Below are 13,884 nucleotides of genomic sequence, written 5' to 3' on the forward strand. Positions count from 1 at the left end.
GATTAATTTTCAAAGGTCATGAGAAGAGGAAAAGGTGAAAATATGGATACATATCCCCATGGACAGTCATGAGGTACAGCCCATTTGCAATTTTGGGGGGAGAGTGACCTCCTAGGTGAGGGGGCTTCTGGATAGAGCAGAGTGTGGGGTAGGATACTCCAGCCAAATATATTTGGGCATGGTGGCACAGTGTCCAATACAAAGAATTTCAACCTTTTTCACAGCAAGATGGCCCTGATTATCAAGATGTTAAATGTACAGAATCTCTAATCCAGCCATTCCTCTTTTAGGAGTTTATACTCAATATCTCACCTTCGAGAATATAAAGAAATAGCTGCATAGTGGTCACTGTAGCACAGTTTATAATAGTGAAAAACTCTGAAACACCTACTTTGCTCCCCATCCCATGCCAAGTGAGCTACCGAGAGTATGTGTGTGATGATTAAAGTAGATTTCAAGAAGTTTTGCAATGTAGGATTCCCTTTTTTATATATATCTAAAGACCTTAGCATATATATGTTATATATGCAGTTAGTCTAAGTTCAGGCAGATATTTCTTCCAATACAACCAGATACAGTGAATGGCTTCAAATACCCACAAGCCAGCCCTGCTGTTTTCATAGGAGACATATGAATACCATCCAAAAAAGTTTAGAAGTGATATGAAGTGGTTAATAATGATTATCCTGGAGAATGGAACCCAGAATCACATCTGTATATTTTTAATTCTTTATCATAAGCATGTAGTGCTTTATATAAGATTATTAAAATAGCTTTAGAGAGATCCAAATATAATACACACTCACAAGATGATCCTTACTCTATTTTGTGTTCCATTCAAAACCATTTTAAACATGAGGAAATTGTTTCCCTGTTGCTAAAAACAAATTCGTATATTAAAAATGTTAAGCTCCCTGGCAGGAGTATTTTGAAATACACAAAAAAGAAGTCATCTGCCTCAACAAACTAATTCTACTTTCTCATCAGGAAAACAAAACATCAATATGATACCTTACCATGAGCAAAACCAACAGACATCCACAAGGCAATAAGCTGTGCCGTCTCAGATACCACAATGGAAAAAAAATCCTAAAAATAAAATTTAGAAACTTTTCAGATTTTCAGTAACATACACTCTTTTAGGATCTTCTGAGAAGTCATAAGGAAAACATAGAAAGGTTTCAAAGGTGGGCCAAAAGATGACTAAAGGAATGGAAATTATATGTGTAAAAAAAAAAATGGAAGAGAGTAGGATTATTCATCCAAAAATAATATGTAAAAGGTACAAACATAGTATTATGATCAGGTTTCTCCATGTCCAATGACAGAAGGAAAAGCATGAGATTTCAGCACAAGGGAGTTAAATGTAGGCAAGGTAAACTATTAAACTTTGAAATGAGTCACCAAGAAAAATAATGGAATTCCTTTCTGCGTGACCATTAAAAGAATGAAAAAGAGTTATGAAGATCAAAAAATTTCCACAAGAAAAGAAAATCACAAAAAAAAATGAATAGAAAATCACATTATCCTATTATATATTGTTTATTTTAGAACTATAACTATAGAAATAGCTGGATCTCTAATATATGAGAAAAGAATATATGTCACCAAGGTACAAACGCTGCTCAAAATATAATGCAGAGTCAGGATATAGTAGCACCTGTTCTTTCTTTCATCTTTCAGACAAAACAACTTTTTAATCCATGTCTCGTTTATGAAGTGGTTCATCTTAACTTCCTCTAACAAAATGTTCACAGTTCTCTACATTTCCTTTCCATAACTGTAGTTTTTTAAGTTCTAAGTCATAGCTGCTAATGTTAGAAGGACGATGAGAGAAAACAGTATTGCTCTTTCTCTTTAAAAACTTACCACATATCTATTAGGTTCTTTGACATTTACTGAGGGAAAATGTTCCTGTATGATGAAGTCTAATAATGTCCTGGAGATAAAAAGGAGAGAGCATTGGTGTTCCTCAGAATATAGTATTGAATATCCAGTCATCTAATTCCACCCTTGTCATCCATGAGTTCATTAGATTCATGCTTAAAATTTTCTTCATTAAAATAAGATTATACTTCCAAAAAAGCCACAGAGAAATATTTCCTCAATACCAGTCAAAACTGGAAATGTGTTTCTGAGATCATATTAGATTCCATCTTATCATATTACAGATTCAGATGAGTTCAATAAACCTCCATGGGTACCTACTGCCCTGGTGGATACAATAGGTGCCAGAGAGACCAACAAGACCCAGACCCGCACTCACAGAGCACATAGTCCGTTAGGAGAGAAGAACACATGAAGAAATAATGACATGCCAACATAACACATGCAATAATAGGAATATATAAAAAGCATTTTAAAGATAAAAGACAGGAAATGACGAAGTATGCATGGAGGTCGCGCAGCTTTCACTAATGAGATGAGAAAAAACTGGCTAATGTCTGAAGTTAAACTATTTGAGTTGTGTATGTATCATATTTTTTATTCCCAATTTTAACAGACTATTTTAGCTGTTTGACTAACTACTAGTGTTTATTGCACTGGATAAGAGAGAATCCAGAAAACAAACTGCGGATTGTAGATATGATTTAGGAATTGTTAAAACCCAGTCAAAACGATAGGAGTGAATTAGAGCTTGTTAATATTTTTTCAATAATTTAATCATTTAATAACTGCCTATGTGTCAAGAACTGTTTCAGGCATTTGGGAAACAAAAAGTGATGTATGTATATGTGTATATATATGTATATATACATATATACATGGTCATATATAGTCATATATAGTCTCATTCATCTATATATATGATGAGTCATATATAGTCTCATTCATATATATATACAGTCACGTTAGCCAGTAGGGTGTTTTAAAGATGAAGTGTTCATCAATGTACATTGGTCAATGTACAAAGGTCAGAGAGAGAAGTGAAATATAACTTTACCAGATGGAACGATTTCAGTAACATGGTGAATCCAAACAGAAGTGACCCAAAAAAACCAATGAGACGTTAGAAATAATACCCAGTGAGAACAGACAACTCTCTCAACAAGTCGGGATGACCCTGAGCTCAGTAAACATTTGCTAAAAGAGAGACTCAGAGAATAGTTACGTCAAGTGGGAGGACTTCTCTGGTCTGCTCTTTCATTTCTCTCATTTCTTTTCTCCCCGTATTCTTTGTGGATATTGTATCCATATTCCAAATGATTCTAGTTTACCTAAGGGAATTTTTTTCCTTATATGTATATTTCTAATGATTTTTTAAAGCTGTGTCATCTTAACAAATGGAAACAGAATTCTTCTTAAAGAAGGAAATGTTTCGTTTGAAGAAATGTCTTGCTAAGTCTGCTTGACGAAGATGGAATTTTGTGCAGATACCTCAGGCACCAAGATATCAGAGGATGGTGGGAATGGTCCTGCACGACGCAAGGGGGAGAATGTATTGATCTCGCTCTTTTGAAGCTTTTCCTCTGTCTCTAGAAATCTTTGGTAAGATGCTCTCTGTTCTTAAATGCTTTGTGTAAATTTAGTCTGTTGTTTTTTTCCATCCTGTTTTTGGGTGTGAAATGGGCATCACACACATGTCAAAACTGAAGTCTAAGAATGAAGAGACACAAGACAGAGACACTGGGAATCCCAGAAGTTGGAAGGAAACTGTGGACCTCTTGAGTGTACAGAATTGGGGAGTATGAGTCACTTCCACCCAGGTCTCTGAGTGGCATAGAGGCCATCAACTGCAATTGGACTGCATACTAGATAAAAAATTTCTTGAGAAAAGGGTCTACTGGGTCTTATATTTACTCCCTTTTTTAGTCTCCTAAAAAACCCACATGATGTTAGGCCTTATAGCAAGTGTTAAAAATATTTATTAACTGAAATTTTTGGTTTTACTTGTTAAGAAAACCAAAAATATTTTAACTTCCCAGCAGATAAATAAGTGGTTTTTTTTTTAATTGCATTCTATCATTGTTCTAAATGTCATTTTCTAACCTTAGTAAATCCAGTTCACTATCATGGGCCAAAATTTCTAACGATCCAATTCTAAACCACGATTTTGCAACACGCAGCACTACTGCACCTGGAAAAGAAGTGTTTAATTTAGCATAAACTATTTCAAACTATGCAAATATAGCATAATATGCTTTCCTTAAATATGAAATTATTTTGATAAAAAAGAATACAGTAACCGAATTTATTGGAAAATCAACTAATTTACACCCTAGAAAGGATCGAGAATTTTTCTCTATTTCTTGAAGCCTGAACCAATTAGAATGTTAAGAATCACAATCTTTTCAGAAATACTGAGGCCCCAACCTAGCTGAGGGCTGCTCAGCTAAACTTTAAGGCTCCCAACATCAGAGTCTCACTGTCTCCTCAATTGTGATCTTTTCCCTGTCCCTCATCCTGAAATAGAGAATTAGTGAATTATTTCTACAGCATAGTCCCTGTAAGTGCCTTCCATTTGTGTAACTACCTGAGAATTAACTTCAATAAATAAATGTTTGCATATGTTCTAACTTATTATAGAAATAAAGTGAATCTACGCATTTTGTGTCTGGGTTTGCAGCCTTCTACTGCTGCCTTATGTTTTGATTATAGACAGTAGTAATATAATTAATAAATAGAATTCATGTCTCTTTCTCGCAAGGAATGCTGTGCTTGTGAGTGTTTAGATGTTGAGATGAAGGCTATCCCAGGTGCCAAAGCTCCCGCCCGGTGAGGGCTGTCCTTCGACACACTTCCTGCTATTTACTGAATACCACGGAATCACTGAATATTGAAAGCACTGAAAGACACAGGTGGTATCATCTAATCTAACCCCTCATTTTAGAGAAACAAGGCCAGAATGTGCTCGCAGTCACAAATCAATTCCCGCAGAGACAGTTCTAGGTTTCACATATGCTTTTTGCTTGCCCAGCACTTTTCTCGTTGTACCACAGCGGCTGCCGGGCAAGGATTAAGGTAAATGCACAATCGAAATATCTGTATTTATGTGAAGACTTAAATGTGGAAATTCTATTAATGACCTAAAAATGAGAAATACTTGGGATCATTTGAAACAATTGTGTTTTGGAATTCAGATTAATAATATATATGTCACAGCCATGAAAGTAAATAGTGTTATACCCATCATATTTTTTACAGTATGTGGTTGAAATCTCATTTCCGATTACCATGCACAAAAAGACCTAAATAGCTATTATAGGCCCATGTGCAATAGTATCCATTTTATCCAGATGAAATTAAAGGGGAGAGATACCATAAAGATAAATAACTATTAATTTCCTTAAGCACGAATACCCTGGAGGGGATTGTTTTGTTATGAAAATCTTATCAAAACATATTATGTACTAAATATAAAGAACACAAAATGTGCTCCTGGTGAATCACTGAGAGTCAGTAAAAATGCTGCACGACACAGTGATGTCCACGGGACCCAGTAAAGCAGGCAGGGTTGGCAGTACTTCTTGATAGCTCCACGTTTAAAGCAAGGAAATGTGTTTATTATCGATTTTCAGGTCCCCTCAATCCCCAGAGATTCGGAGTCAAGTCTCTCTTACTCTATCCCTTTTGCTGTTCCGTAGCACATTTTCTCATTCCCCTTCTAATTTTTTATTTCTATCTTACTAAAGGCTGAGGAAAAAGTTAACTGAACTTAAACGTGAAGTAAGAGCAACCGGGCTCTGAGAGGAGGGCCAGACGCTCCCCTGGGACAAAACTGGCTTTGTAGCATTTTGCCAGCCGTCCATAAACATTTTTTGTTCACCTCCTAGACGTCTGCTGTTGGAAATAGATGGATTAATGATGTAAGGACGTGGGAAAGGATATTCTATGATAATATCCTAACATGGAAATATCTGGAAGAACCATGGGTCATTTTTTTTAAGAAGATTGACAAGATGTCCAATATCTATTGTTCTTTAAGAGCTTGGTCTATTTTATGCAGGTATTCTGAAAACTGTTATTACCTCGTTCTTTCGCAACGTTTCCATTGTAGAACTGATCTCTCCATACTTCGTCATCACTCACAGCTAGACTGGAACATGAGAGAATCGAACAATTAAAGTTACACTTGAACTGCGAGCAAGCTACCAAGGAGTACCTAAAACTATAAGAAATGATTAAAAAAATCATGCTATCAGACTTATCTGCTCCATTTACTGACACGTTTCAGGAGATGACACGATCCAGTCCTGAAAGTCAGCTTCAAGAAAAGAGGCGTTACCTTGCAGCTCTGCTGGTTGGAATTCCAAGATGGTACATAGCCTCACTACACAAAAATTCTCTCACTGAGGAACGAAGTACAGCTCTGCCATCGCCATTTCTATGAGAAATAAGATAAAAAAGATTTTCAATGGTAATTAAGACATTAATATTTATTTAGATTAGTAAAAAAAAAAAAAAAAAACTATACCGGGAATATGGGGTCTTTCCAGAACCTTTTAATTGGAGCTCCCACTTTTCACCCTGCCTTCAAAAAAAAAAAAAATCTAAGCATTAGAAGATTCATGTTAATATTCAGTGGAAACACTACTCTACAAGGAAACATGTGGTACCTGTTCCTGTAAATTCCAATAAGATGGGCTCTTCCATCCCCAAGCTGATCTGCCCATATCCCAAACTGAAGGGAAAAAGGGAAAATCAGTCATGTTTATTAACCCATATAGCTTTCATAGTAACTTTATAGCCAAGGTTATTTTGTCAAAACTAAGAATGAAGTATTGCATTTGGGGGATTATAATCATCAACAACTCTAATATAGGTGAAAATAAAATTCAATCAATAGAACATAATTAAAATTCATTTTCAAAATATAAATTTATAACCTTTAACTAATTCATCATTTTATAGCTGAGCCAAGTTAGTTAGATGAAGAATACTTAGAACTGATGTATTTAATCCTAGAATATGAGTTAAATTTATTAGAAAACTTGCCTATATTATACATATACAATATAAAATCAGGAATATACTTATAACTGAAAAAATTGCTTTTGAACCACAATTAACTGTTTCCAAATCTTTCTGTCAAAATTTGTTTGAGGCTGTTCAACTCCCAGCTATGCCACTTACTGACTAGAAATTTGTGTGAGTTAATTCATTTCAGAGACTGACCTTTCATTACTGTAAAACAAGATAACACTTGCCAGGCTGTTGTAAGAATGAATGCTAATAGATGCAAAATGATGTACTATGTCCAATATTCATAAATGCCCAAAAGATGGTAATTATTATTATTATTGCCAACAATTATTTGCTAATTTAGACACCACTCCATTTTCCACATAGACATTACCATGAAGTTTTCTCTGACTTTCCAGGACTTGGAGGGTGGTCCTGTAAATGCCCGTAACTCCTATACTTAACTCTATTATAACCTGATGTTATTGGAATTTGTTTATTTATCTCTCCCCTCCCCCAGAGTATTATCCCCTCCCCCAGAGTATTAGCAATTTGAGCCAAGGGAACAGGTTGCATTCACCATTATAGCTCCTGGCCCATAAAAGGAGTTCTATAAACGGCTGTGGAATATTTAAACATTTACAGTTCTGGAAGAAAAACATAAAATTGAGAAAAATTTATCCAGTATTTTAATTTTTCATCTTAACTAGGAATGGACCACCATTAATTGATTTTAGCTGTGGAATACCTCTAAGAGCACAAGTCTGAGAGGTGCTCTAAGCATATTCTGGAAAGTTCTAAAGTTGACAAAACATTATCCCAAACCAAGAGCTTGGAGTGAAATCAGGGGAAACAGAAAAAGTTCTCCATTAACAAAAGAGAAATCATTTACTACACTATAAGTTCGAAATGGCAAAACCATCCTTATAAATATTTACATGTAATTTCAAATCGGGGAGAAGAAACAAAACATGAAACATGAAACTGACAAAAGCTTAATCTAATTTACTCTACTACCAAAAAATGTACAAAAAAGCTAAAAAAACTCTGCAGGGCTGAAGGATTGTATTTGTACTTCACAGTACATATGACTACCGATATAAAATGCTATCTAATAAATTTAACCTATATGGGAATGGCTTTTGAACCATGAAATCCTATATTTAGGAGTATAAAAACCCATAAGGATCATCTAGTCCAGGAGTTTCTAAACTGAGAAGCGTAATTCAGGAAAACATTAATAGTTATTTCTTAAAAACAGAACCACCACAAAACCCTGCAGTTAAATATGTTTGGAAAATGATGTGTTAAATAAAATAAAGCATACTTCTTTGTCACAGCATTTCTCTCAAGTCCTGGAATGATCTTGGTCAACCCTTATACCTTACAGATCAAGACACTGAAATTCAGGTTGGTCATAGATGGTCCTTAGAGTCCTTTTCAAGTCACTTTGCTTCTTAGCTTATGTTAGCTTAGTTTCTTATCTTCTATATTACTTTTGCTTCTTGGAAATTGAAGAATGAAAGCAATAAAATCTGAAAAAAATTAACTACCACAAAAACCAAGGCTTGATATTAATCATTATTATAATAGCTATTGTGGAAGCACTTTTCATATATTTCCTAACTTAATCCTTACTCTAACTCTCTATTATACTTAGCTACTTGTCCTAAAATCTATGCCTCAGTAAACCGGGCCCAAACAACCAGTGTTAAATTAATCTTATCTAGCTCACAGGAATTTCAACAATTGGTCCTGCGCTCCTTTTTTTTTTTTTATTAGTCAGATACCACATACGAACTTGCTTCCACATCTTGCTTGATTTCTAGAAGGTGTCTTCTTAATTGCTTCAGCACATATAACACCCCCAATTAATCCTGGTTTAATTTCTAGCAGTTTCTAGAAGTTCTAAAACTTTATAGCTCTCCTGACAAAATTATTATCTATTTGTCTTTCTGAGGCTTTTATACTGACTCATCGCGCTACTTGATTTTGTCTACATCTCTTGCCAAACTTCACTGAAAGAGTTCTCTAGCATAATTCACAGAAATTTTACATTTGTGCTGCCCCAGTTTTCTCAATTCCATTAAAGAAACTTAGACTCTAGCTTTATCAAAGCAAGAAATCAAATCAGCTAATCTATAAAATATGACACATTCTTCTACAAACACCTTGTTGAATTCTCAATATACAACATAAGAGAAAGTAATACAAAATAACTTCTCTAATAGGACAGCATTTCCACCAACTGTTGATATTTGCATAAGGGATACTATGCTGATGCTATTCTTACCTGGTGGCCACCATATCTGTGAGCCAGTGGAATGGATCCGGATACTATCTTTCCACCACTTACAAGCTGGATAAAAGCATTTGTTTCTGAGATAGATAAATCAAGGTCCAAAATATCTTCTAGAACTTCCTGAGGAAGGAAAAAATATACCTTCTTACAAACTTAAGTAATCCTTTAGTAATTTTTAAGAGACTCCATGGAAGAAAAAAAATTAAAAGAATGAATCTCTTCCAAAAATACATTGATTTTTTTTTTTAATTAAGAGATGTACCATACTTCTTATGATTATTTATGTTATTTGGGAAAATCAGTTCTATTAGATAGTTCTAAAATTTTTATGTATTTCTTGTGATGCATGGTTAAATATTTTTCCTAGCACATATTCTTTAGAGGAACTAGAAAAAGTAAATGTCCTATTTTTATCTCTAATTCATTTATATCATGAGAGAATTTAGAATTTGTTATTAGAGCCCATTTTTAATAACTTAACTCATTTACCTTTTTTTTCACAAAAGTATATTTTATTTGTGAGATAACTTTAAGGTGAACCTGAGTATTAGGCTCTAGGAATAAGTATCAAAAAGTGATTTCTAAGAATGACATTCTCCAAGTGTCTGAACTTTAAACACAAAGAGAGTCATTTATCAATACACTAACAATTTAACTCTGAAACAAATATTAATATCTTTTTGGACAAAAGTTATAGTGAGTTAAGTATTTGTGTTATGAAAAATTAAAGCCTAACCTTTGAAACTGCTACAAGACGTACTCTTGACTTGAAAGGAGTAGGGAAGGCAATTGAAAAAATGCAGTTTCTCACTTTACGAACATAATTTTCTTTAACAGGATCAACTGGCAGCACAGCTAATAAAAAACAAAAACAACCTTCTTAATGTTTTCATTTGTTGCATTTACAGCATTAATATTCCTTAGAAAGGCTATGGTTCTTCAAGAAAATCGACTTAAAACACTATTTTTTTCATGTTTTGTTATTTAAAAGCTATCTAATCATTTTCAACCATATCTGTCCAATATTCATACATATAGTATATGGGACTGTCCAAGAAGATGAGAGATTAAAAAAAATTTAAAACAAGGCATGTACTCTGTCTTCAAGATTTTTGCTCATGGCAGACCAATAGGATGTGCAACATATTTACAAGTAAGACTATATAAATAAAATGGAGGTGAGCTACATCATAGTTTTAGAATTATAGTGTGGGCTAATTCAATGGAATCCAACCAAAACATATTAGGTGCTTCATCACATTCTTTCGGCCCTTTAGAACATAATCGACTGAAAGAAAAAGATACATAAGTAAATATCTCTAATACCAGGGAACAGACATTTTACTAAATATATAAAACTGCTTCCAGTCCCGCCAGAAACTTCAAAATATGATACATGCCTGATGACAAGGATAGATTTGCCTCTAAAGATATAAACTGTTTATCATAAAGTCCATGCACTAAAGTACACGTACTTTATTTTAAAAGCTGCGGAGAGGTTTGAACATGCTTTAGATATGTAGAACATGTTTACTTTTAAGTACAATTCTTAAAATCTGAATGTTTCCTAATGCAGAGCAATTAAAACAAAAAATAAACAGAAGAGGGTAGGTGCTGTACTAAAATACAAGGCAAAGGGAGGTACACAGAAACCTATGTTTCTGGATAGAGGTTATATTGTCAAGATGTCTCAGCAAATTATTTAATAAACATAATGGAAATGCAATCAAAAACCTAGTGGGATTCTTTTTTGAAGAAAAAGACAAAGTTAAATTATAAATCTGGAAAAATAAAGACTAATTTTTTTAATAAGAGGAATGGGAGTTTCCTTACCGTATTAAAAATTACAAGAATAAAATAACTAAAAATAGTTATCCCAAAAAAATAGATGTAAAAACCAATGGACTCAATAAAAAGCACAGAAACAGCCCAAAGTAATTTAAGAATGCCCTATATCATGAAAATTATCTTTAGAATCCATGGAGAAAGATTGCTTTGGGACAATTTGTTCAATAGTTTGGAATAACTCCTGTTGATTCATCCCAAACCTAGGTGAATGAAATGTCAGTTTAACAGAAGATTAATCTTAAATCTTCCCCATATGAGTATAAAAACAGGCAAATGTGGGCCACATTTAACCCTTTATATTTTCCCCTAAGTATATGCTAAATAAGGTAGCATCGTGGGAAAAGTGGTCAACCAAAAAATAGGTGATTTTAGTTTCCACCACGGAAAATCTGACAATATGATTAGAATAACCAACAGTATATTTTCTTCTCTTTTAGGAGAGCCTATGCCTGGAAACAGACTAAATTATATAATTAGTGCATCTTCTTTTATGATGCTCTAATATTTTAGTAGAGCACGGGCAATATATAATTTCCATTAGTATTTGTGATTTTGTACTGATTGATTCACCTTTTGGCAAGGCAGCTGATCAGCCAATACATGTGATCATTGGCCATGGAACAAAAAAGAGTAACTGCTTCAGAGGTACCCCACCCTTACCCTCATTATGCTTTGACAAACTCATCAGTCATAGACCGAAATCCTGAAGAAAACTCCAAATGTATGTTAACCTTTTATCTTAACTTCTCTGAGAAATCAGTAATTCCCAAATTAAATTCTTTAGAATTGTTTTGCCTAAGAATGTGAAATCCACAAAAACTGCTAAGCTTTCAGTGAAACTATATTTAAACCTCTTCTCTCAATAACTGTTCTTCCCACAGTTACCTTGATAATCCATTGATCATTTACTTAATAACATCGAGAAGAGATGCTTTTCTGCGGTACTGTGAACAAAGATGTGGTTAGCATGTATATAGAATTATGTGTATAATCTTGGCTGTAAAACCTGGTCCCATCATAATGTTTTAAAGAAAATGTCTTAAAGTGTAGCTGACTCTTCAACATTGAAATAGCTTTGAAAATGCTTTCAATTACAGTTATTCCACTTTTATCAGTCAATACTGATTGTTTCATTTGCATAAGGGCAGTCTTTCCAGCCTGTGCAAAGAAGAGCTGTTTGACAGTTACTTGCACAGCTCAATCTTTTTAACTTCGTAGATCCATGCTTGGCCTAGTTGGGTCAAAAGAACAATTAGTTGGTATTCCACACATCCTATTGATGGGTTATTGTTCATCAAGAGTTTAGCCATACTATAATGTTGAAAGCCTTCATGAATGTCATCCATCTTTCCTACTTAACCTTGGCATATTTCATCTCTTTAAAAACAAACAAACAGGTATTTTGTTTTAATCTAGGTAAACAATTTCTAAATGAAAATGACCTGATAGAATTGTTGTACTACATTTGTTAACTATGTGAGCTTAGACACCACACTTAATTCCTCTATATCTGTTTCCTCGTCTGTAAAAAAGGGCAAATGATATTAAGTAATAAGATTGTTTCAAGTACAAGTGTTTAGTGCTGCACTCTGGCAAATTCTACCTGTTGGATGTTTCTTAATATATAAACTTTTATCAAGATAAGCCACAGGTACATAATAAATAACCTTTAATTGTAAAGCACCTGAGATTTTTTTTACATATTCTTCGAGATTGGAGAGGGAAGCCTGATAAAACTGGATTCTTTTAAGATATTTCTTTATTCTATACTTTTATTCAGTAAAAAAAACTTTGAAGATAAATATAAAAGTAATGTGCTCTGCATTCCAGGCACTTGCACTATTTAATGCAAAAAGCATGGTTTAGAAAAACAAGAAAAAAACGTCAGAGAATTGCAGTTGCCTCTTTGCTCATCTATTTCCTTGTATGTGTGAATTTTTTTGAGGCTAGAGTTAAGTTTCTTCTCTTTCTGTATCCCTAATGCTTACACTTTCTTTCACTGGCTCTGTGTGCCTGTGCCGAATGACTAATTATATATCACGGATTTGTTATAAATACGCCCTCTCATCACCGTGAGAAGAGATCTGGCTATAGAATTAAGGAAAGGTCTTCTCATCGGGTACTAATCCTGTACATTCTTCAGTATCTCCGGGGCTGGCTACAAGTAGGCTCAACATTACCAAATAGCAAACAATCTCACACAGCTCACTACAGCCACGAGTGTCACTCACACATCCAGATGTGAGCAAGACAGCCCAACTATTGCCCCAAGTACCTATAAGGTTTTCAGAGGAGAGAGTCCAAAAGTCGAGAGACGAGGCTAATCTAACTTCTGTTTCACAATAACTGTGTTCCTGGCTTGACTTGTTATTGAAAAGATGCAAAAGGCTGGAGCTTCCTTCAAGGCCAGGTTGCACAAAGGAGCCTACGACAGCGTGGCAGGTCAAACACTGGAGAAGCAGCCGCGGAACCTGCAGCCTCTGGATGAGGCTGCGAAACGGGGACCCGACTGTTGGAGTTGTATCTCTGCCCGAATACACAGAACAAAAGTTAGTGGCTGGAAGTCTGGCGCCCTGTGGCATTTCTCGCTAACAGCCGGTCCCCCGAAGGAGCATTTTGCTCTGATTGTTGGAGCTCCTGGCTCCCCGCGAGTCGCGGGGTTTGGGAGAGACGGCTCGCCGGGTGGAAAGGCACGGTCAGCTTCTCCCGGGCCGCGCACCGCTCCTCGCGTCACCTCCCCGGGCGCGCCGGGCGCTGCCGCTGGGGCGCACTGGCGTCGCAGCCCCGGGGAGGGGCGAGAGGCCGAAGCGCTTCCTGGGCCAGGTTTCCGG

General features: G+C 35.2%; 1 protein-coding gene across 7 annotated transcripts in view; it reads right to left on the bottom strand.

Moving 5' to 3' along the window:
* LOC102887397 (UPF0061 protein ETA_18310-like) overlaps nt 1-13,848 on the bottom strand; it is a 30,897-nt gene extending 17,049 nt beyond the window's left edge. For 2 of the 7 annotated variants that reach the window (XM_006907018.3, XM_006907017.3), the window contains exons 1-10: nt 13,329-13,848; nt 9,942-10,060; nt 9,197-9,325; nt 6,558-6,622; nt 6,416-6,472; nt 6,227-6,325; nt 5,970-6,037; nt 3,991-4,078; nt 1,870-1,939; nt 1,017-1,089 (exon numbers count right to left, since the gene is read on the bottom strand). In XM_006907018.3, the coding sequence (XP_006907080.1) occupies nt 1,017-1,089; nt 1,870-1,939; nt 3,991-4,078; nt 5,970-6,037; nt 6,227-6,325; nt 6,416-6,472; nt 6,558-6,622; nt 9,197-9,325; nt 9,942-10,060; nt 13,329-13,635 (1,075 nt within the window). In that variant the 5' untranslated portion in view covers nt 13,636-13,848. The other 5 variants (XM_015585678.2, XM_015585677.2, XM_025043482.1 and 2 more) reach the window with 5 other exon arrangements.
* Between the last annotated feature and the right edge of the window lie 36 nt (nt 13,849-13,884).

This window comes from Pteropus alecto, unplaced genomic scaffold, assembly GCF_000325575.1.
Source record: "Pteropus alecto unplaced genomic scaffold, ASM32557v1 scaffold11, whole genome shotgun sequence".
NCBI lineage: Eukaryota > Metazoa > Chordata > Mammalia > Chiroptera > Pteropodidae > Pteropus > Pteropus alecto.